Source organism: Panthera pardus, unplaced genomic scaffold, assembly GCF_024362965.1.
Source record: "Panthera pardus isolate Hobbes unplaced genomic scaffold, ASM2436296v1 HiC_scaffold_13, whole genome shotgun sequence".
NCBI lineage: Eukaryota > Metazoa > Chordata > Mammalia > Carnivora > Felidae > Panthera > Panthera pardus.
In genome coordinates this window covers 73,347,096-73,372,329 of record NW_026526688.1, presented here as the reverse complement: position 1 = coordinate 73,372,329, position 25,234 = coordinate 73,347,096, and the positions used below count along the sequence as shown (strand labels likewise).

Below are 25,234 nucleotides of genomic sequence, written 5' to 3'. Positions count from 1 at the left end.
AATGCCCCTGTACATCATCATGTTTTAATGTTATCTCAAGATTTTTGAGGTCTGAGTATTTACTTTTAGGCACCGTTATCGATACAATTCATAATTTCATATTTTCCCCTCATGGTAACCAAAAGAAATGCATGAAGCTGCGAATAATCCACACTAGGGACTGTGACTACTGATTCATCTTCCTCAGGATACCCAAAGCATTGGGAGTGAAACAAGAAATAAATGGTGGCTTCCAGAAGGTCCACTGAAATTGTTGAATGGATTGAAACACCACAGGCAACCAAGTGGTTTATTTTTCACTTCAAGAAATTCAGGACAGTTATATTCCCTCTCATCTAGATTGAAGAGGAACAGTGGCAAGTGTAAAGAGTGGGGAATCACTTGAATTTCAACTCTTTCTCTCACGTTGCTGTATGGGTGGCCTCTCTCTCTTATGGACAACTGGTATCCCGGAGAGTGACTCTTTCTGTGAATAAGTGAATACATCATGACCAACTCTTAAAGAGATTTTACCTACCAAAGAGTTTCTTTTAAATGGGAACTATATACTGAACTATATATCATTTTAAACAGTCGGTGTTACATTTAACATTATTCGTAGATGAATGCAATGTTAATCAAAACCCAAACCTGTGGGCCTGGCCAGAAAGAAATGTTAAACAAATATAAATACATTAGGGCTATTTGTTTTAACTTTTAATTTTCTTAAAAGGACATTTAAATGTTAAAATTAGTTTGGAGTGATGAAAATTTATGATAATACAACAAAGAATTTGCTCAAGATGTCAAGTGATGCCGGCTGATAGGATATTTGAGTAGCCCACGGAAAATTTAAGTTTCCAAAAGGCACATATTTTGCATTTGAAAACAAAATGAAAAACAAAAGACATATTTGGGAGGAAATAATGCTGGAGGCTATAAAATGTTATTAAATAATTTATATCAAGGCCATTCTAGGACTAATCAATGGATTTACAGTCTTTTAAAACTACTGGAATTCTTGGGGCACCTGGGTGGCTTAGTCAGTTGAGCCTCTGACTTTGGCTCAGGTCATGATCTCACGGTCTGTGAGTTCGAGCCCCACGTCGGGCTCTGTGCTGACAGCTCAGAGCCTGGAGCCTGCTTCGGATTCTGTGTCTCCCTCTCTCTCTGACCCTCCCCCGTTCATGCTCTGGCTCTCTCTGTCTCAAAAATAAATAAACATCAAAAAAATTAAAAAAAAAAGATAAAACTACTGGAATTCAAAGCAAAAAAAAAATCACCTTCTGATGTCTATGATATGATCCAGCAGTCTGAACTGAATTCATGTCTAAGTAAAGCTTTGGCCGACTTGAAATGTCAGTCAGTATGTTATGCACCTTGTCACTGTTTTTCACAGGAGGTTAGGAATTCCTGCTGAACCAGGTACAGGTTAGTTGCATCTAATCATACTCAATGGCCTACTTAACCGTCATCCTTCCCTTCTGTCTTTCTCCTTCCTATTATATGCCCAATGTTTAGCTTCTCTCTCAATTTAGACTTTATGTCCTTCAAACATGTCATAGTTTACTCTTCATAATGAGGTCCCAACCCATTGCTTCAGGTGTCTTGAAATGTATACCTACCTGGATGTTTATGGGTTCCATATGCTTGTAGTACTACCAGAAGTATTTCTAGTCTTTTTTATGTATAAGATTTAATAAATTGATTTTTAAAGTCTTAAGTTCTATTATAAAGATAACAGTTAAATTTATTCCAATTGTTCTAAATACAAGAGGACTAAGAAGGACAACTCTGATCAGAGGTCAAAGAAAACACAGTGATGCATATAGCAGGATGATGTCTTCCCATCATTAGCTTTTCTGACTGAATCTCAAACAGGAAGCCCACCTACAGAGGCAAGAAAGTAATTTGGTCTTCACTGTCTTCTGTACTAACTTTTAATCTCAGGCCAGGTTACTCTTAACCATATCGATTAATCCCAATTGTGATGGCTGGAAGTAGACTGAAGGTGTACAGATTTGATGAGTTGCTGCCTGAGTGATGGGCAAACAGGTTAAAATCAAGATAGTTCCCTCCCATAATGGCTGCCTCTTATCCACAGAGTGAATCTGTGACATACAAATGAACGGCACATCGCAAAAATGAAAACAGGTGCAAAGTTTGCACTCCCATGGCAGTTTTCATTAGTGTTATTTTAATTCACTCCTGAATTCAACCATAAATATTGTATTTACTAATCCATAACTTAATTTCATACTGAACTGTTTTCTTTGGGGTACCTTGGATATTGATTTTTATTTTGGCTTAATCCTGCAAACAAATTGATCCTGGGTAAATTGAGAAAAGAATATTCTAACAATTAGGGAAAGCCCAGGCACATTACTTAATATTTAGAAATTGTATCCACTGATGTGAAAAAGTATAATAACAATGATGACTTCCATGCCAGTTCTTCTGAAGAATAATATATTTAATGCCTATTACTCTGAAGAATTTATACTGAATGTGAATGTTCACTAGTAGCGGTTGGAAAACTTATTATGTGAAAGATAACTGAAGGAATTAAAGAAGGGAAAACTACTTGAGTAAAAGCCAACATCCCCCTGTGGTCTACAAGGCCCCACGTGGTCTGGTCGTCCTCCGACCTCATTTCCCATCGCTCTGGCCCTTGCTTACTCTGCTTCGTCACACAGTCCTCTTTGCTGTTCTTTGAACAAACCAGGAAGGCTCCCACTAGCTTCTTCCTTTTTTCTGAAATACCGTACCCCCAAATATACAAATGGCTGTCTCCTCTCCTTAGGTCTTTGTCCAAATGTGTCAGCTCAATGATGCCGGCCCTTACCTACTATTTAAAACTACTGTTTGTCCCCCACCCAACACCTCCTAATTCCTTCTTACCTTGCTCTGCTTTTTCTTTACTTGATAGCTCTTATCACCATCTAACATATACTATAGTTATTCATTATGTTCATTGACACTGTCTCAGTATCCCCGCTAGAACGTTATTAGCCTCATGAGGACAAGCATTTAGGTCTTTTAGTTCACTAATACATCCCAGTAGATAAGTACCGGGCATATAACACTCGATAAAAAAAAAATTCAAGGAGGGCCACCTAAGTGGCTCAGTTGGTTGGGCATCTGACTCTTGGATTCAGCTCAGGTCATGATCCCAAGGTTGTAGGATCAAGCCCCACATCAGGGTCTGCACTGAGCATGGAGCCTACATAAGATTTTCTCTCTCTCCCTCTGCTCCTCTCCCCTGCTCATGCAATCTCTCTCTCATTCTCTCTTTCTCTAATTAAAAACGTTAGTGGAAAGAGCAAATAAAATATATGAAGAGTGACTGTGTATAGCAGAGGAGTGCTCCAGAGGGAAGAACTAGATTTATGGATAGACGGAGAGCTAGGATATCTATCTATGGATAGAGGGAGAGCTAGGTTCAACGTGTGAATGACTTTCCAAAGGAAGAGATTTTCCAACTTTGTCATGCAGTCAAATCGCCCACAGAGCTTGTGAAAAACAATTCCTGGACCCCAAACTTAATGAAGCAGATCCTTCAGGAGTGGGTTACAGATCATTTGGTTCACACCCAATTTCAAGAACCACCCTTCTAAACTCTCAGTCACTGAAACATTCACGTAGCAGCAGAAAGACCAAGTGCCAAGGGCTTTTAGACAAATGTTCCTTTTTGCACTGCAGACAAAGGCTGGGCTCAAAGATACTGTAATTTTATCAAATAAATTTTAAGATTAACATATTGTTTTTGTGCTATATTATTTAGAAAATTCTAACTTTACTTTCCATCAGGTTCTGCTCTGGTGTTGGAATGCATGCCTCTTAAGAGTAATAGAAGTATAGCTCTAAGGAGCATCTCATATTGTTTAACATTTAACGCTTATTTGGAAGTCTCATTACACATAAGAATACATGTTGCAAATTTCTGATTTAGTTTGGAAGTCACTATTATTTCCTTTAATGCAGAAAACTGCAATTTACTGTGAATTATGTTTAGAATCAATAAGAGACCTTCTGTGGAAGCAATCTATGGAATAACCATAATTCCAAAAAGGGCCAAAGTCAAGTTAATAATCTGCAACTGAAAACAACCCTAATTTAATATTCAATATTAAGCTGAATATTCTCTTTTCATAGAGAAGGCAGTATAAAATGTGTAACATAGATATTTTCACTATGAAATGAATACATCAAATGAGAGAAATGCAGAGTGCCTTTTAAATAGTAGGTAGGTGCAGATAAATTGAAATTGAATCATGATAAAATGACAAAACGGAAACCACAAATGCCACGAGCAGGTGCACAGCACACAGCAGACCTTTAACAGCTAAGCTCCTCTGAGTCCGTGTGCTTTGCCCAGTTGGTGGAAAGAATCAGCAGATTCATCCCTGCACTCTCTAGTCAGATAAAATTACCCAAGTCAAATGTCTTTCAATTTATGACTGTCTGTAAGGAAGTCTTTTCAATTTTGGATAGAAAGATAATTAAAACTGATTTTTATTTATGCTTCCCAGTATGGCATAAATGTAAGGAAATAATTGAAAACAAACAGCATTATTAGGAAAAATAGTTACTGTTCGCAGAAGCCTGTGCTGAGCTGTATTATCTGCCACGAATTCTTTGAGGATCAGATATTACTGCATTGTTTGAAAGCCACTGCTGACCCTATCGAAATGAAGTAATAATATTAGCAGTAGCAGTTTCTATTTATTACATGCTTACTATGTATTAGACACTGTTCTAAGTGCTTTACATGAACTAGCTTATTCAGCTCCCAGAACCTAATGAGGTAGGTATGATTATTATTCCTAATTTATGGGTTAGGAAACTGAGGCTCAGAGAGATTCAGCTGCCCAAGGAGGCACGGTGGTTGAATTTGGAATTAAACTCAGGCAGAGCTCAAGCATTTAACCACAACATGCCTCCTCTTTTACTGTACTTCTAAGAAAGTACTTTAGGAAATGTACACTTGTTGAGGATTCATATACATTTAAATAAAAGGGTTTATTTTTGACATTGTAAACCTAAATTAACTGAAACTTCAAAAGCCCTAAATGATTTATTTTTCAGCATTTTCACTCTTTGTTGTTTTTAAAGGTTTGTGTGTGTGTGTTACTATATTTGAAGGTATTGTTTTTTAAGTTTGTTTATTTATTTATTTAGAATGAGAGCACACGTGTACAGGGAAGGGGCAGAGAGAGGGAGGGAGACTGAATCCCAAGCAAGTTTCCTACCGTCAGCACAGAGCCCCATCCAGGGCTTGAACTCACAAACCGTGAGATCATGACCTGAGTCGAAACCAAGAGTCAGACAGTTAACCAACAGAGCCACCCAGGGGCCCTGATTGAAGGTATTGTTTTAATACTGTACTATGGATGAAAACTGGCATACTGAGATGCCTGGGTGGCTGAGTCGGTTAAGCATCTGACATCGGCCCAGGTCATGACCTCATGGTTTGTGAGTTCGAGCCCCGGGTCGGGCTGTATGCTTACAGCTCAGTGACTGGAGCCTGCTTCAGATCCTGTGTCTTCCTCTCTCTCTGCCCTTCTCCCACTCATGCTCTGTCTCTCTGTCTCTCAAAAATAAACGCTGACAAAATTTTAAAAAATAAAAGAAAATTGGCTGAACTCAGAAATTTATGACTGAATCTGCAATAGCACTCTTGTTGTATAAACCTTCATTTTAAACATTTTGCCCAGACAGATGCAATATACAAAAACTTGAGGGGACACTCACCTGCATCACAATTTTCAGTCACAGTCCCTTTATACAGAGGGTGGCTGAAGGAAATCTTTCTATCTTCTCCTTCCATGTGAACGACTAAGAGGCCAGTGGCTGTCCTAGCTGGGACGCCTTGGTCCATAACTTTTAACTGCAGCCAGATTGGAAAATATTCTGAAGATGGGTTGTGCCGAAGTTGGACTTCTCCTGTATACTTATCAATAGAAAACATCGACTGGGTCTCTGCAAAACTAAACATGACAGTTCCATTGGGTCCCAAGTCGGGGTCACTGGCTGTCAGAATGGCAGTTGTCTGGTTAGGAGGTGACTGGGCGGAAAGAAAAATTTCAAAGGGGTTCTGCTCCCACACCGGATCATTGTCATTAACATCCATGACATGCACTTTTATAATTACTGTGGTGCTTCTCGAGCCCTGGACACTACAGTCTCTGGCCACAGCCCGAAATGTATGTTGGGATCTGGCTTCTCGGTCCAAGGCGTGGCAGGTTCTCAGTGCACCCGCCACAGAATCAATGGTGAATGTACCAGAAGCTTCACCCTCCAGAAAATACTCAGTTTGCGCATTCAGACCTTCGTCCTTGTCCACAGCAGATAGTACCAGAACCACTGTCCCCACTTCAGCATCTTCTCTCACGGAGGCCTGGTAATGCAGCGTGGGGAAGGAAGGGCCATGGTCATTGTCATCCAAAACTCTAACCTGCAACTGCACCAGAGAGCTCCTCGGTGGATCCCCTAGGTCAGAACACAGGATGACTAACGTAAAGTTGCTGACTTGCTCCCGGTCCAAAGCGCGAGTGGTTGAGAGGTCTCCTGATGTTTCATTAATAGCAAAGTATTCATCGGTATTCCCATCTACGAAAGGAAACAAATACAAATTCACAATCCATTCGAATTGAAGAAGTAGCAGCCCTTTGCTGGCTATATATACATACACATATGATTCATGTGTATATGTGCTACATATATCATTCATGTATGCGATGAGATATATGCAGGATTCATGCATTCAACAAATATTTATTTCATGATTATTCATCCTAGCACTTTTGTAAGTATGGAGGATACAACAGTGAACATGATAGAGTCCCCACCCTCATGAAGCTTCTTTTATCAGGGGATAAACAAAATAATATAATTCAATATCTATCTTAATTCAATCAATAATTAGAGGGGGGCCTGGGTGGCTCAATGAGTTAAGTGTCCGATGCTTGACTTCAGCTCAGGTCATGATCTTACAGTTCATGGTTTTGAGCTTCATGTCAGGCTCTGTATTGACAGTGTGGAGCCTGCTTGAGATTCTTTCTCTCTCCCTTTCTCTCTGCCCCTCTTCCTGCTTGCTCTCTCTCTAAATAAATAAACTTAAAAAAATAATTTACTTGCTTTGACTTGATTTGCAAGAGTATGAATTTTTGTGTCTGCATCTACAACTTTTTATATTCATATATTTTTCCTCTGATTAAAGTATATGTTTTCATTGAGATAAAACAACAATGGGACACCTGGGTGGCTCAGTTGCTTAAGCCTCTGACTCTTGGTTTCAGTTCAGGTCATGATCTCATGGTTTGTGAGTTTGAGCCCCATGTCGGGCTCTGTACTGACAGTACGGAGCCTGCTTGGGATTCTGTCTTCCCCTCTCTCTCTTTTTCTCTGCCTCTCCCTTGCTTGTGCTCTCTCTGTCTCTCAGAATAAATAAATAACTTGTAGTCAGGAAAAATAATAGTTCCACGACTTTCCGGCAATATCTTGGATGAAGGGCACATTCTTGGATGAGGCTCACTATTCCAAACAGTGTGAGGATTTACTAGCATCTGCCAGGGGTCTATGGGGAAGAAGTAGAAGAGCATTCAAAAGAACAACAGCTAGGGGCTGAGGAGAAGAGACTTGCATTTGCATTTTATTCATAACACACAAGTAATTTGTACCACACATAGGGGTGATCCGACAAACCTACACTTCTGTGGCATTTGTAGTTGATAAAATGATTCATTCACTCAGCAGACATTTAAGGAGAACCTGCCACACGCTAAGCATGTGCTGGATACTGGGAATATGAGGAGAGTAAGCCATGATCCCAGTCTCCAATAATTACAGTGCAGGAGGAATTTGGGTCAGTACCGGGACATCAAAGTGTGGTGTGAAAATCATATGCACAGGGCGCTGAGAAGGAGATGAAGGGCACACAGTCCTGTGTTTGGCTGAGCGGGAATGACTGGAGAGAGTGACATCACAACTGATCCCTAAAGAGGAAGGGGCCAGGCTAAAGGGTTGTAGGTAGAGGAGAGAGCCTGAAGGAAGCATTCCACATTGGTAGTGTGATGCCGTTGGGCATGAGGACTGGGTCTTTCAGGTGAAACAATTTGGAGCCTGAAGGAAGTCTTACGACTATGAGAAGTTAATAACTGCAAATGTTTTAGTGTAACTAGAACACAGGGTTCCCTGGGTGTTTGCAAGCAGAGGGCAGAGAGAGGGCTGGCAGCTGGGAAGACATGAATTTAGGAGAGAAGGAGAGGGTTAAATCATGAAGCGCCCTGTGTATACTGCTGAGGAGTCTACCTTAACATCTGTAGGGAGCCCCTGAAGGGTTTTAGACAGGAAAGGATCATGAGTCACACTTCTGTTTTAGGAAGAAGCCTGGGCAGCAATGTCAAAGCTTGGTTTTGACACTGACAGTGCAGAGCCTTGCTTGGGATCCTCTCTCTTCCTCTCTCTCTCTGCCCCTCCCCCACTCGCTTGTGAGTGAGGGTTCTCTCTCTCTCACAAAAATGAATAAGCTAAAAATAAGAATTCTTCTTGGAACAATTCTAACATCTTTTTGTTTTGCTCATTAATCATGACTTTAAAAAAATCTTTGGCAGTTGTTAATTTTATATTTGTATGAAAGTCATTATTTTACTTAAAAACATGTCCTTTAATGGGGTTAAGACATAGAATGCAGATAAAGATAGGGAGATATAGGGGGGCAGTGGTAGCTGAAGACAGGGATTGGATGGAATGACTCAGTGAGAGTATGTCTATGAGGAAAGTAAAAAAAAAAAATACTAAGCACCAAACACCATGGAAACTTCAATAAGTTAGAAGACCACCCGCAGCACAAGGACATTGGAAAGGCTTGTCTAGAAAGGACATGAAGGATCAGGAGAAAGTGACCTTCTGAAGTCAAGGTGGGGCCAAGTGTCCAGGGCGGGGTGTGCAAAGGCACAAAAGCAGGACAAGCAAATTAAGAAGTGAAAAGATCCGCTGGATTTAGCAACAAGATCCCAAGCGTCTCTCTGCAAGGGTAGTTTCAGTAGAACACACGGTAGCAGGATAAGAAGTGAAAGCAAAGGTAAGGTCAGAAACCAGAGAGAAGCCAATGATTTTTTTTTTTTTTTTTTAAGGACAAAAATTCTTTATTAAGAGTGGTATTACAGTTGAATCCTTTTTTTCCTGTTTATTTTTTTACGGTATTAAGGTTGAATCATTTTCTTCAGCTTATTTTTCTGTATCAATTTTCTACAGTAAAAAACTGTATATTTTATTTATTTATTTATTTATTTTTTAAGTTTATTTATTTATTTATTTTTTATTATTTATTTGTTTATTTATTTATTTATTTATTTTAATATATGAAATTTATTGTCAAATTGGTTTCCATACAACACCCAGTGCTCATCCCAAAAGGTGCCCTCCTCAATACCCATCCCCCACCCTCCCCGCCCTCCCACCCCCCATCAACCCTCAGTTTGTTCTCAGTTTTCAACAGTCTCTTATGCTTTGGCTCTCTCCCACTCTAACCTCTTTTTTTTTTTTTTTTTTCCTTCCCCTCCCCCATGAGTTTCTGTTAAGTTTCTCAGGATCCACATAAGAGTGAAACCATATGTTATCTGTCTTTCTCTGTATGGCTTATTTCACTTAGCATCACACTCTCCAGTTCCATCCACGTTGCTACAAAAGGCCATATTTCATTTTTTCTCATTGCCACATAGTATTCCATTGTGTATATAAACCACAATTTCTTTATCCATTCATCAGTTGATGGACATTTAGGCTCTTTCCATAATTTGGCTATTGTTGAGAGTGCTGCTATAAACATTGGGGTACAAGTGCCCCTATGCATCAGTACTCCTGTATCCCTTGGATAAATTCCTAGCAGTGCTATTGCTGGGTCATAGGGTAGGTCTATTTTTAATTTTCTGAGGAACCTCCACACTGAGAAGCCAATGATTTTTAAGAAGCTTGATTATGAAGGAAAAGAGAGTGAGAAGGGACACACACCTGAGGGAAGATGTGTGTCTTCAAGACAAAAAAGGCTGGTAAATACTGATGGGAAAAACAAGTGGAAGGGGAAATTTTGACAGTATGGGAAAAAGCCAATGAGAAAAAAAAAGTCCCTGATGCAGTGAGAGGGGACAAGTGGCAATCTGGGGATTGTTTGTTATCAGTGCTCAAGAAGACAAGCACAGAATTTGAGAGCAACCATTTAGAAAATCTTACCGCCACTTGACAAAATAATTTTACATCTGCACAAATAGATTTTTAAAAAATGGGGCTATGCCTTTTCTTTCCTCACAGTCATTCATATTTATTGTATTTAACAAAAGTTTCAGTGCACAACAGATCGGAAATTTAAAAAAAATCCAACTCTGGTCCTTAATCACAGATTGTTTGGGAAGTCCCAGAGAACAAGTGGAGTTTATAGAAGGAAAGGACTCAATGCAATGGGTAGGAAAGAAGAAAATGGGGCTCACTTAAACAAGTTAGTTTGAAAGGGTATTGTTCTTCAGGATGAAATATGACATTGCATGTAAACATTTAAAATATATATGCCCTTGAACGTGATAACTCTACTTACATTTATCATAAAGAAATAATTAAGCAAGTTTTGTTCAACGGTAGCATTTTTATAATAAGACTGCTATTGTGGTCAATACCTCAAAGACCATAAAAGGGAATGGATGAAATAAGTGATATTATACATATGCGATAAGAGGAAACATCATTAGAAATGCTAACATATATGTCTATTTACTCATCCGAAAGGTTCAAACAGTATGTTAAAAATGAGTTTAAAAATGAGGTAGCAAAATAGCATATATAAATTGTCCAATATATGTAAAATTGATGTCTCCATTCACAAGGTTCATGGGAGAGCACTTTTCAAAATAGTAAAGGGGTTATCTCAGCAAGACAAAAATTTTGTGTGTTACTACTTTGGTTCTCCATAAATCTGTATATATATCCTATACCAATCACGTATCATTCTTATAATCAGGCAAAAAGGAAATAAAGCTATTCTCATTTTGGAGTAAAATGGTGGTATATAGAAAATGCGACTGGTCCTAGAATTTTTAGCAAATAAAGAGTGATAGCTTTCAGAAGCTAGTTCCAAAACTGCTTTTACAAGATCGAAAGATCTGAAAGTGGTTTCCTCTATAAGATGTAGTCTCTGAAGCATTCCTCTCTCTCCTCAACTCATATTCTATGTGCACTCCGACACCTCCCAGAAATCAGATTCTTCAATCACTTTTTCTCTTAAATGAATAAGATGCAGCTCTCTCCATACAAATGCTACCATTATTCTGCCAGAGATCTTTATGTTTCTGATCCAAAGGGAGCGATATCACAAAATTATCTTCTAGTAGAAGTTCTTACAGATTTTTATCAAGAGTGGGATACACTCTTAAGTGTAGATCTTAAGTGTTACACCGATATTCAGATCTGGGAACTGTCTCTGTCTGTTCTAGCCTCCATTTAAGAAGGACCTGACAAGGGTGCCTGGGTGGCTCAGTCCGTTAACCATCTGACTTTGGCTTGGGTCATGATCCTGCAGTTTGTGAGTTTGAGCCCTGTGTGGGGCTCTGTGCTGACAGCTCAGAGCCTACAGCCTGCTTTGGATTCTGTGTCTCCCTCTCTCTGCCCTTCCCCTGCTCACACTCTGTCTGTCTCTCTCTCTCTCTCTCAAGAAGAAACTTTAAAATTTTTTTTTTAAAAAGAAGGGCATGACAAAATTCTTGATGGCTCAAAATAATAAAAACATTAGCGATCATCTGAAAGACACAAAAATGGAATAAAGTTATATGTTCCATCTGCACATCCACTAGTATAGAAAAATTCACAAGAGGGGCGCACCTGGGTGGCTCAGTCGGTTAAGCGTCGGACTGTGGCTCAGGTCATGATCTCATGGTTCATTAGTTTGAGCCCTAAGTCGGGCTCTGTGCTGACCGCTCAGAGCCTGGCGCCTGTTTCAGATTCTGTGTCTCCCTCTCTCTCTGCTCCTCCCCCCACTTGCACTCTGTCTCTCTCTCTTTCTCTCAAAAAAAAAAAAATCTTAAAAAAATGTTTTTAAAAAAGAAAAATTCACAAGTGTCGTTGAGGGGAGATTTAAGAATTCGGAGGCCGTCGGTTCATGGTGTCTGTGGAAAGGGCACACACGGCACCAAACAGCTCTTGGCGTGTTTTCTAAAGACACTGCGATAAACACCAAATACAGAATAATCACCAGTGTGTCAACTCGGGCAGTGTCCTGAGGAGAATTTTAAAAAAGAAAATACTTACCAATTATATGATACCTGACAGCTCCATTATCACCAGCATCCATATCAGAAGCCAAAATAGTGTAGGCAACCCCTGGCTCTTGGTTTTCCAGAACCTCAATGCTATAACTGGGGACAATAATCTCTGGTGCGTGATCATTTTCATCTTCCACAGTACAGAGAATCGTGGTGGTGCCAGATAACGAAGGGACTCCCCCATCTCGCACAAGTACTGATGTGAAATAAAAGAGAACACAGATTGTGGCCGTGAATTCATGCCTAGCATACACTGCCCCAACCAGACTGCATCAGACCAAACCACCTGGGTAGCACTGGGTCAAGCGCATTTTATTTCAAGACACTCTGCAGAAATGTAAAATGTCACCACTACCCTCCTGCTGCTTGTTTTTGTTTGTTTTCCATCGTCCAGGGATCCCTTACCTCGAAGGGTGAAAACTTCCTGAACTTCTCTGTCAAGTGTGGTGGTTGTCACTACCTCTCCAGTGTCAGGATTTATCTTGAACAACCCAGATGAAGCACCTGGCATGATTTCAAACTGAAACTTGGAATTGATTCCTTAAGAAAAATAGAAAGAAAAACTTAGTAATTATCCCTTTGGAAACCAGTCATCTGTTTTCTTATTCTTTTTCCTGTGAACATGTCAGGCCATAGATGAAAAAGGCAAGACACTTAAACAGCCTTCAAATTAAGGTAAAACATCCAAAACACACACACACACACACACACACACACACACACACACACCCCTCTTTCGGCTGTTCTTGCTAAATAAAAGCCTCATGGGCTGAAATGCTTGATTTTCAAAAGTCTTAGGAGACTTCCCCACAATGAATGCTTAAGATTTTTTCCCTCTCATAAAAGATTTCTTACGAGTGCGCAACCCTACAATATATTCCTAATTACTCCTTCTAACACCCCTGATTGTGATTTAATGACATAATTATAAGCTTGAGAGCCAAATGACAATTTCTTTAGATCAACCCTCTATTTAAAAACTTGTGCTCAGTTATGGTATTTTGTTTATTCTCCAGTACAGGAGGAAAGCATGTAGACTTGCTTATATGCATATTTTTGTTTTGTTTTTTTTACTTAGCATTCAGTCTCCTATTTGGAGTGAGAAATGTGGTATCATGTTATCATGCATTTTGAAAATAATGTTTCCCAATTTGGGGGGTTTCATTTCTTCCCTAAGAAAAGTATTACATCATCTCCATCATTGATTATGAAGATCATTCATACCATTAACTTAATGAGTTTATCCCAGGCTGTTGTAGCTTATTTGCCCCTTATACAAGTTCCGTTTAATTATTTTCCTATCTTCTTTCTTAACTGACAAGAATCTAGGAGCAGACATAGTACTTAGAGTATATGATTTTATACTTCAATAAAAGATGAAATACTATTCTTTGGCCTTAACAACAACACCAAAAAACTTCAATTACAAATTTCCATCTTGCCAATCTTAAAAATTTTCATTCCACTATGGTCTAGAGGCTATAACATAGGACTGAGTGCTGGAGGGAGTGGAATATAAGGCCAGTTTTATGTAAGAATAAATGTACTATGTCACTCGAAAGGGAAAGGATATTTGACATAGTCTGCAGGCATTTTAATGGCCTTAAGAGAAAATAAAGTCTAATAAGATACAATCAATAGGTTTGATATGGTATGGTCAGAGGTCCCCCCAAAATACCATTCTATCAGTAGACATTAGGCTTATTATTCCACTAATGATTATTTAATAATCCTGGAGACTACTTTGGTCTCCTAATGATCACATAATCTCTCTTCTGTAGCCAAGACAAAAATTCTAAAAATTCTGGGCTGAATGTATTATTTCTGTCTATCTCTTAGTACATTATGAAAATGGTGTATACCATCTGGTGTCACTGTATGGTGTCACATAGTGTGACACCTAATGGCCCAAGAGTCAATGGTGAATCAAACAGCTGCGGCCTCTGCCTTCAGGGAGTTGACATGGAGAACAGCACCATTTAATTTTGGACCCTTTATTTTTGAAATCAATTCACTCATTTACAGGATTTTATCATACATTATACATTATGTTATGCCCTGCATTATATATTATTTTAATCTTTATTTAAAATGTTTAACATTTTAATTCCCAACACTTGTCAAACCCAGAAAATGTTTAAACTCAATTCTTTATATTTTCTCTTCCTCCCATTGTTCCCATTATTTTGTAGTGTGCCTTACCATTGTACCCAATATTTTCCTGACTTCTTAGAAACTTTCAGATTTTATTATTTCCATTATCCTATATAACTTTGATTCCTGAGACAACAAGCCATTCACCTTTAATCCTCCTAGTATATTATGAAGGATAAACAAGATTCTTATTTATACCTATAGTTTGCATACATACATTTTTTACATACATTTCACACTCCCAAATTCACACCCTTCATAACTGAAATTATGTGAAATAACTTTAAAATATGGTTCTTTTAGAATTTAATTAGTGCCTTCCTTCTTCCACCTTATACCCTATAATCATCCAGAAGAAACACAGGATCATCAAACGTGAGCACCAAGAAAATAAAAATAAAATAGAGATTATTCAGTCTAATTTCATCACCTTACTAACCATATTGGAAATAGGGATCTGAAGATATTCAGTGGTATACTTATGACATACACCTAGTGAGAGGTGTGTGTGTGTGTGTGTGTGTGTGTGTGTGTGTGTGTGGACACATACATATATTGCTCTTAGACCTCAAGACCTATAGCACTGTGACCTCTTAATTTCTCCAAGACACCCCTCTCAATTCGGTTCTTTCCCTCTCCAGCCCAGACCCATGAATGATCACTTTCACAACTGTGACAGTTTCCTCAGTCTGGTGGCTTTTGGCCAAAGATGCCGAGCAAAGCCTTAAGCCAGCATCATTCCAACCATCTCTCTGCCCTCCTTGGATACCCAGCAGATAACTGGGGCTGGAAGAAAATGTCACTACAGCATAGACTGAGGCTGCAGAAATGTCATCATCATCCAGCAGTCCCCTTCCAACTCTCCTGTGTCATCCCTCTCCTATTCAAGGTCTCCCACCCAACACCTCTGGGCTCACTTCCACAGATGGCTTTCTGTCATATTTCCCAGAGAAAATGAAGGCATCAGGAAAGCACTCCCTCAACTTTCTGCGCCTACACTCAACTCTAACTCCTGGTTTCTGTTTCAATGGCAAGAGTAATCCTTCCAGTGCTCCTTTTAGGAATTTTCCTCATTTCTAGTCTTTCTCATTAATTATTTCCCTTAAATTATATTCTTCTCTGTCTAGAGGAATCAAGATATTTTTCCTTCTCATTATAGCTAAGCTTATTTTAAAAATGCTATCCGTTCTCTGCAGCTAGCTTGAAAATGTCATACCTAGCTATTCTTTCTACAGTCACCAAGACCTTCTGGTTATAAAATTTACTGGTTATTTTAGTTTTTATCTGATTTTTCTTCTCTGTGGCTTCAGATATTGCTCACTGATGTTTAAAAAGATGGAAAAGCAAGTTGACAATAAATTTCATATTAAAAAAAAAGATGGAAAAGAAGGAACAAAGTGAAACAGATGAGAGGGAGAGACAAAAAAGATGGTGGAGGAAGGAATTCATCCCACCTCTTTCCCAATCCACTGTCTTCAACTTTTTACCCATATGCAGATGACATCCATGTGTCTGCATTAAGCTTCAGGTCTTTGGTTGTCTCATTCATTCATGTGTTCATTCATTCATTTGTGTGTTCACTCATTCACGTGTTCATTACACATATGCACATATACTGAGTGCCAGGCACTGGAAAGATACCCTTGAATAATAAGTAATTATCTTGGTTCTCAAACTTTCCCTTTAGTGGGGCAAGCAATTATATCAATGAATTATAGACAGTGTCATAGAAAATATGAAATCACTGAGGAAGTGGATCAGGGAAGACTCACCCGAGGTAGACAGTTTTTCATTACCTCATTAAATAAACATATACAGAGAGTGACAGTAGATGCTAAGGTACCATGCCAGGGGCTAAGAATATAACTTCCAGCAGGAAGGCAAATTCTCTCTCCTCACAGTGCTTGCAGAATAGCACGGCACAAGGATAAGTTAGCAAGAAACTACAATTCCACATAAGACATCGCTGGGAAAGTATGGTTGCCTTCCGTCTAAGCTGAGCCTCTAAAGATGAATAGGATTTAACAAGTAAGAAAGAAGAAAAATGTTTGAATGCATTCAAAGTGAAATCCAAACACCTCAGTACAGTCTACAAAGCCCCACATTATATGGGTTCTGCTTATTTCTCCAACCTCTTCTCACGTACTCCACTGCTATGCTCCTGGCCCCGCTGGCTTCCCTTCTGTTCTGCAAACATGCTTCATTTCTTTCTGTCAGGTCTTAGTAGTTGCTGATCTCTCTGAATGCTCCTTTCTCAGTTCTTTCCATGGCTATTAGTTATGAAATTATTGTTGTCTTGGATCTAAATCCATCCTGCTCTGCTCTGCCCCATGATGCTGGGGCTGGAGATCTGTAAGCCACAGTCTTGTCTTGCCAATGGACTCCATCCTCTGGTCTGCTGCCAGGGGACACCAGAGGGAGAGTGAAAGTCAGAAGGAGAGGCGATGGGACCCTCTTCTGTTTGCTTGCTGTCTCTGTCAGCGCTGTCATTTCATCTACTGTAGTAACTGCTCATGGCTTTCAATCTTCTGGCACTCCCAGAGCCAGGCTCTGCAAGGCCCTTTAATTTTCTCTTTAGGTTCTGATAACCTTGACCTCTTCTAGGGGTGATAGCTGTTTCTATGGTTATTTTTCCTGGGTTATCTCTGGATTCCCTTTTGCTTACTTAGCCTTCCAACACCTGTATTATAATCTCTGGTTTTCCTGGCTGTACCTGACTGATAGAGAACTTGGCAGCAGGATGGGTCTCAGGTATCAGGGATTCTGAGTTTGGTTATGTCTTTGGCCTTGCATACAGTGCTGGGTTCTTTGATCATGGGAAATAGGATACTAGTAGTTCATGACTTGCAGTGATAGCACAATCAATTAAATTATCACCTGCATTCGATTATGAGGAAGTTACTATCAAAGGACTCAAATTCCTTAGAGGACCAAATGGCCGTATGATAGTAAAAAGGAGTATGATGTGAGATAGCTGTTTCTGAACCGTACTAGGAACTTACAGAAAGAAAACTACAAGTTGAAGCTTTAAACCTGCAGCCAAGTCATAACTAAAAACCAGAAAGCTTCTTGCAAGCCCTAAAATTAATCTCCCTGAAGATCAGACTCAAACTGAGTGGCAGACACAACAGGTAACTTCTAGCAAGGAGACGTTTATTCACATGAAGACCTATAAGTACAGTCATCCCAACATATTGCAGGCAGTCATGTGCAAATCTGGCTCCACTTCTAAAGAGTGGCACAATTTTTCTAATTTATATTAGAATAAACCTGGGGAATATGTGTGGAAATCATCTCTGAGGATGTGAGACCCAGGAAAATAAAACACAATTTTGGTTTAGGCTGGAATTCTTGGTGTCATGTGTTAATTCATACAGTTATGTCTCTTGACAGTTTCTTTGATGGACTGATTTAATAGTGGCCTATCCTCACTGAGGTTGAGATGCCGCATCTTCTGCATACTATACAGTAAGATTCGAAAAGCTTGAAGAACTGGGAATGTTAGGACAGGTTTGCCATGTATGACATGCCCACCCAGCCCTCTACCCCTACTCTCAGTACATTTCCCAAGAGTTCAGAGGACCTTCCTTTACAAAGACTCTGGGAAAGATATCAGTTAGAAGGATGCCAGCATCCTTTAAATGCCCCTCTGCTAATTGGCCTCTGGAGGCTGTGAATGATGGTGCCCTGACCCTGGAGACCATCTTCTGAGAACAAATACTCTATACCAACTTGTAAAAACAATCAGAAGTGATTTGCTTTTAAATTCAGCATCGTTTCTTAATAAAAACCCTCGAGAAAGTCAGGATAGAAGGAATATACTTAAACATCATAAAAGCCATTTATGAAAAGCCCACAGCTCCTCAATGGGGAAAAACTGAGAGCTTTCCCCCTGAGATCAGGAACACGACAGGGATGTCCACTCTCACTGCTGTTGTTTAACATAGTGTTGGAAGTTCTAGCATCAGCAGACAACAAAAAGAAATCAAAGGCATCAAAGTGGGCATAGATGAAGTCAAGTTTTCACTTTTTTGCAGATGACATGATATTATATATGGAAAACCCGATAGACTCCACCAAAAATCTGCTAGAACTGATACATGAATTCAGCAAAGTCGCAGGATACAAAATCAATGTACAGAAATCAGTTGCATTCTTATACACTAATAATGAAGCAACAGCACGACAAATAAAGAAACTGATCCCATTCACAATTGTACCAAGAAGCATAAAATACCTAGGAATAAACCTAATCAAAGATGTAAAAGATCTGTATGCTGAAAACTATAGAAAGCTTATGAAGGAAATTGAAGAAGATACAAAGAAATAGGAAAACATTCTGTGCTCATGGATTGGAAGAATAAATACTGTTAAAATGTCAATACTACCCAAAGCTAACTACACATTCAATGCAATCCCAATCAAAATTGCACCAGCATTCTTCTCAAAGCTAGAACAAGCAATCCTAAAATTTGTATGGAACCACAAAAGACCCCGAATAGCCAAAGTAATATTGAAGAAGAAGACCAAAGTGGGAGGCATCACAATCCTAGACTTTAGCCTCTAGTACAAAGCTATAATCATCAAGACAGCATGGTATTGGCACAAAAACAGACACATAGACCAATGGAATAGAATAGAGACTCCAGAATTGGACCCACAAATGTATGGCCAACTAATCTTTAACAAAGCAGGGAAGAGTATCCAATGGAAAAAAGTCTCTTTAACAAATGGTGCTGGGAGAACTGGACATAATGGAAAAAAGACAGTCTCTTTAACAAATGGTGTTGGGAGAACTGGACAGAAAACATGCAGAAGAATGAAAGTAGACCATTTTTTACACCATTCACAAAAATAAACTCAAAATGGATGAAGGACCTGAATGTGAGACAGGAAGCAGTCGAAACCCTAGAGGAGAAAGCAGGAAAAAAGCTCTCTGACCTCAGCCACAGAAATTTCTTACTTGACACATCTCCAAAGGCAAGGAAATTAAAAGCAAAAGTGAACTATTGGGACCTCATCAAGATAAAAAGCTTCTGCACTGCAAAGGAAACAATCAACAAAACTGAAAGGCAACTGATGGAATGGGAAAAGATATTTGCAAATGACATATTGGATAAAGGGCTAGTGTCCAAAATCTATAAAGAACTCACCAAACTCCACACCCGAAAAACAAATAATCTAGTGAAGACATGGGCAGAAGACATGAGTATACACTTTTCTAAAGAAGACATCCAGATGGCCAACAGGCACATGAAAAGATGCTCAACGTCACTCCTAATCAGGGAAATACAAATCAAAACCACACTGAGATACCACCTCACGCCGGTCAGAGTGGCTAAAATGAACAAATCAGGAGACTATAGATGCTGGTGAGGATGTGGAGAAACGGGAACCCTCTTGCACTGTTGGTGGGAATGCAAACTTGAGCAGCCTCTCTGGAGAACAGTGTGAAGATTCCTCAAAAAATTAAAAATAGATCTATCCTATGACCCAGCAATAACACTGCTAGGAATTTACCCAAGGGATACAGGAGTGCTGATGCATAGGGGCACTTGTACCCCAATGTTTATAGCAGCATCTTCAACAATAGCCAAATTATGGAAAAAGCCGAAATGGCCATCAACTGACAAATGGATAAAGAAGATGTGGTTTGTATATACAATGGAATACTACTTGGCAATTAGAAAGAATGAAATATGGCCATTTGTAGCAACGTGTATGGAACTGGAGAGTGTTATGCTAAGTGAAATAAGTCAGGCAGAAAAAGATAGATATTACATGTTTTCACTCCTATGTGGATCCTGAGAAACTCAACAGAAGACCACGGGGGAGGGAAAGGGGGAAAAAAAGTTACAGAGAGGGAAGGAGGCAAACCATAAGAGACCCTTAAATACTGAGAACAAACTGAGGGTTGATGGGGGGTGGGGGAGAGGGGAAAGTGGGTGATGGGCATTGAGGAGGGCACCTGTTGGGATGAGCAGTGGGTGTTGTATGGAAACCAAGTTGACAATAAATTACATACAAAAAAAAAACTTTAAAAAAAAGTGATTTGCTTTTACCCAGCAGAAACAACAGAGTATATCTCTATGTAATCTCTTCCACCATTGGCCATCGTCTACTTGGCAGAGATATTGCTCATCTTGGGATCCAATAGAACATCATACTGAACCACTACTTTGATGACATCACAACTGGATCTAATGTGCAGAAAGTAGCAAGTAACTTAGATGTCTTAATTAGATGTATTTATTAGACCACCCATCGGCAAACTATAGACTACCTGGCTACTTTTGTAAAGTTTTGCTGAAAAACACCTGCTCTCATTTCTTTATGTATTATCTGTTGCTGCTGTCTTGGTGAGACATCAGAGTTGAGTGACAGAAACTGCATGGTCCTCAAAACCTAAAATATTTAGTACCTTGCCCTTTACAGAGAAAAGTTTGCAGAGCCCTGTCCTGGAGTCAGGGGTGGGAGAGGGATAGCAGTTGAGGATAGAGAAGAAAGCTAGAGTCACTCCATAAAGTGATTGGCTGTTAAACAAGAGAAAATAAAACTTCATCCTCAAAACCATGAGGAATTAATAAAGAATTCTGACCATAGGAGTGTTATTTTCAGGTTTACTTTTTAGGAAGATCATTTGTCATGGAACTCCTCAACCATAGAATGCCCACACAAGTCAGACATTTCTAAAGCAAAATAGGATCATGCCTGACTGATTGAGTTGAATAAACAAATGAATGAATTCTGAAGAGTGAAGGCAACTTGAAGCAGGTTATTTTACAGATGTTCCAGTTTCTCAAATCACAGAGTCAAAATCTTTACTGAGCTACTATGTCTTAGCTTGCACTACGTTAGGGACCTGGGATAAAAGTGAATAAAACATGCCCTGAATCCATGAGAAGTTCCCAGCCTAAAGGGCAGAGAGACGAGTAAATAATTAGACAATGACAATTCCCTGCATTAAATAAGACTAAATCAAAGTTTTAATAGTGATTGTCTCTGGGTGAGGAAAATTATAAGTGGTTCTTATTCTTTTTTTTTCATGCTTACTATTTCATTAATTTTAAGGCTTATTTTCCCCCACATTTGAATATTTCTGAAGTTAGATGCATTTTACAATGAATGCTGTTTTAGAGTCAACGAAACAGATGAAATACCGTCATGGCAGTGTTTCTCCCTCGCTCCAAGTATAGGCTGTCGTGTGAAGTTGTAATCCAGCACAAGACATTTTTCAGGAAATCAGATCCAGAGTTAATTCCAAATAAACTCAGACAGAGAATACAGCTGACCCTTGAACAACACGATTTGAACTACGCGAATTCATGTACATTTTTTTTATAAATACAGTATAGTACTGTAAATTTATTTTCTCTTCCTTCTGATTTTCCTAAAACCATTTTCTTGTCTCTAGCTTATTTTGTTGTAAGAATATAGTATAGAATACATATAATCTACAAAACTTGTGTTCATTGACTGTTTACATTACCAGTAAGGCTTCTGGTCAACTGCAGGCTACCAGTGGTTAAGTTTTTGGAGCCTCAAAAGTTAAACATGGGTTTTTGACTGTGTGAGGGGCAGTCAGCACTCCTCATCCCCACGTTGGTCAAGGGTCCACCGTACAGTTTTTTTATGGAATAGAGAATAAAATCTCATTATAGAATTTGACATTTTTTGCATGGCAACGTGCTGTGAAATGATCTTGTATTCACCACTATTGAGCAAATATATCAGCAGGCGAGATTCATCTGCCCTAGCCGGGGCACCCTTTCTCCAGGGAATAGGGGAGGGGCGCCCCCGGGGGTAAATCTTTTCTCCTTAACAATAGAACTCTTGTTGGTGGTACCAAAGCTGTAGCAGTTTTAATATCTTAGTTAAAACCTGGTAGTTGTTTTTCCCTTTTAATACATGAAAAAACTCCTGTTAGTACTAGTGTGAGTCATACATCATAAACATGCAGGGCTCGAAGTCCCATGGGTTTTGAAGGCCAAACAACACTGTAGGCTTACAATTTTAAAAACATATGTTAAGCTTTCTAGTATTAAGTAACGCTATACTATTTTTTAAAAATACATACTAAAAAGTAAACCATTCATAAATTCCAATGTGATGCCAGTTATGTTAAAATCTTGACTACGTCATCTAGTTCTTATGCATAATTCTTTTTCATTGTTTTAAACCAACAAGCAAAGATAAAAAACAAAAACCAAAAAACAAAAACAACAAAAGGTTGAGGGAAAATACATTCAAAGGCACTTGCTTAACAAATCTGGCCTCATTAAAAACACTGAGATTAACAGTAAGCCAAAATGGTCTCCACAACACGTCAAGGTGCATGAGACTCATGAAGATGCTAATGTGTATTTCAAACATCCATCAATGCAAAGCCAGAAAAACAAAAATTTTGCATCTAAATTCTCCATCCAGCAAACCATAACCTTTGGCATAACGAAGTCTTCAATTCAGTTTAAGTAACAGGTTTATTCTAAAAGAAAATAACACCAACAGTAGGCACCCTGACAGTAAAAAGTGGAATGCTATTTATGATCATCAGTTTTAGTTGATACATGTAAAAATTTGAGAGAAATGCTTTTCTCTCTCTTCTTACATTGAAGCAAGAGATTCCTTAGCAGTGTCCATTACCAAAACTAAAATTAGTAAGGTAAAGTAAGGTCAAGAAGAGGAAGCATTTTATATATTTTAATAATTGCTGATGAGTAATGACTCCTAATGATTGCATGGATTCACATCGGTGACATGTTCAGCATATGTCTGTGAACTTTGGGAAGTAGTTTTTGTGTTGCTCAGGGCCCTATGTTGCTCAATTTACACCAGAGAGCATTCTAAGAGAACTTTATTGAACTATTGTGAAACACAACGCTTATGTATATTTTCCATTGTTTCTATCACCCTTAAGACCATACTGCCAAAAATGTGCTAAATAAATTCTATAAGTACAAGTTGGGAGGAAGAATTGGTACCACACTCCAGCCCTGTGTCCTTGAGCATAGTAAGAGTAATTCTGTGATCATACTGCCCCATTCTGGTCAAAAGAGAGAAAATTAGGTTAGTCTTTGAAAAGAAAGTTTTTGCAGCATCATATACAGATTTATGCAAAATGCATTTCATTAAAAGATGATGTTTTCCCAAGGGGCAAAGCATCTAAAATGGTATTCAATGTAGTTTAAAAGCTCAAGGAAGTCTATCTTTTACCCCTTGGATGAACAATTTGGGAAGAAAATGCTACTGTTAATACTAATATTACCATGGACATATCTATTACAATTTTTGTTAAAAAAATTATACTGATGGGGCGCCTGGGTGGCTCCGTTGGTTGAGCGTCCAACTTCAGCTCAGGTCATGATCTCACGGTTTTCGAGTTCAAGCCCCCGCCTCAGGCTCTGTCCTGAAAGCTAGGAGCCTGCTTCAGATTCTGTGTCTCCCTCTCTCTCTGCCCCTCCCTCGCTTGCACTCGGTCTCTATCTCTCTCAAAAATAAACATTAAAAAAAATTTTTTTTAATTATACGGATTATGTAATGCCACTTGCTATATACAAAGGTGAACTTAAAAAGGTTGGCTCATTCATGGATTGAAAGAATTAATATTGTTCAAATATCAATACTTTCCAAAGCAATCCACATATTCAATGCAATTCCTATCAAAAGTCCAAAGGCATATTTCATAGAAGTAGAACAAATCATTCTAAAATTTGTATGGAACCACAAAAGATCCCAAATGACTAAAGCAATCGTGAGAAAGAACAAAGCTGGAGGTGTCATGCCCCCCGATTTCCTACGACAAAGCAACGGTAATCAAAACAGTATGGGACTGGCACAGAAACAGACACAGAGATCAGTGGAACAGAATCAAGAGCCCTGAAACAAACCCACACAATACATGGACAATTAAGTTATGAAAAAGAAGCTAAGAATATACAATGGGGAAAGAGCAGTTTCTTAAATAAATGGTGTTGAGAAAACTAGTCAGTTACATACAAAAAAAATGAAACTGGGCCACTATCTTACACCAAATACAAAAATTAACTCAAAATGAATTAAACACTTGAATGTAAAACCTAAAACCATAACATTCCTAGAAGAAAACACAGGTGGTAATAAACTTTGTGACATAAGTCCTAGTGATGTTCTTGTGGATCAGATTCCAAAGTCAAGGGAAAGAAGAGCAAAAATTAACAAATGAGAATACATCAAACTAAAAAGCTTCTGCATATAAAGGAAACCATCATCAAAACAAAAAAACATCCTCCTGAATAGGAGAAGATATTTGCAAATCATGCATTTGATAGGGGTTAATATCCAAAATATATAAAGAACTCAAACTCAACAACAAAAAACAAACAACATGATTTTTTAAAGTGCAGAGGATCTGAATAAACGTTTTTCCAAAGAAGACACGTAGGTGGCCAACAGCCACATAAAAAGATGTTCAACATAACTAATTATTAGGGCAATGCAAATCAAAACTACAATGATATGTCATGTCATATCTGTTAGAATGGCTATTATCAAAAAATAACAAGTGTTGGATAGGATGTGGAGAAAAGAAAATACTCACACACTGTTGGTGGGAATATAAATTGGTGCAGCCACTATGGAAAACACCATCATGGAGAGTCCTCAAAAAATTAAAAATAGAACTACTGCATGATCCAGCTATTCCACTACTGGGTATTTATCCAAAGAAAATGAAAATGCTAATTTCAAAATACACTTGTACCCTTATGTTCACTAAAGCATTATTTAAAATAGCCAAGATTGGGGCGCCTGGGTGG

At 38.8% G+C, this 25,234-nt stretch overlaps 1 protein-coding gene across 1 annotated transcript in view; it reads right to left on the bottom strand.

Moving 5' to 3' along the window:
• The window catches only part of DCHS2 (dachsous cadherin-related 2), a 242,405-nt gene that overhangs the window by 47,558 nt on the left and 169,613 nt on the right, over positions 1 to 25,234 (bottom strand). The window contains exons 11-13 of the mRNA XM_019441220.2: positions 12,693 to 12,827; positions 12,274 to 12,483; positions 5,734 to 6,591 (exon numbers count right to left, since the gene is read on the bottom strand). Of these exons, the coding sequence (XP_019296765.2) occupies positions 5,734 to 6,591; positions 12,274 to 12,483; positions 12,693 to 12,827 (1,203 nt within the window). The remainder of the gene's footprint in view (positions 1 to 5,733; positions 6,592 to 12,273; positions 12,484 to 12,692; positions 12,828 to 25,234) is intronic.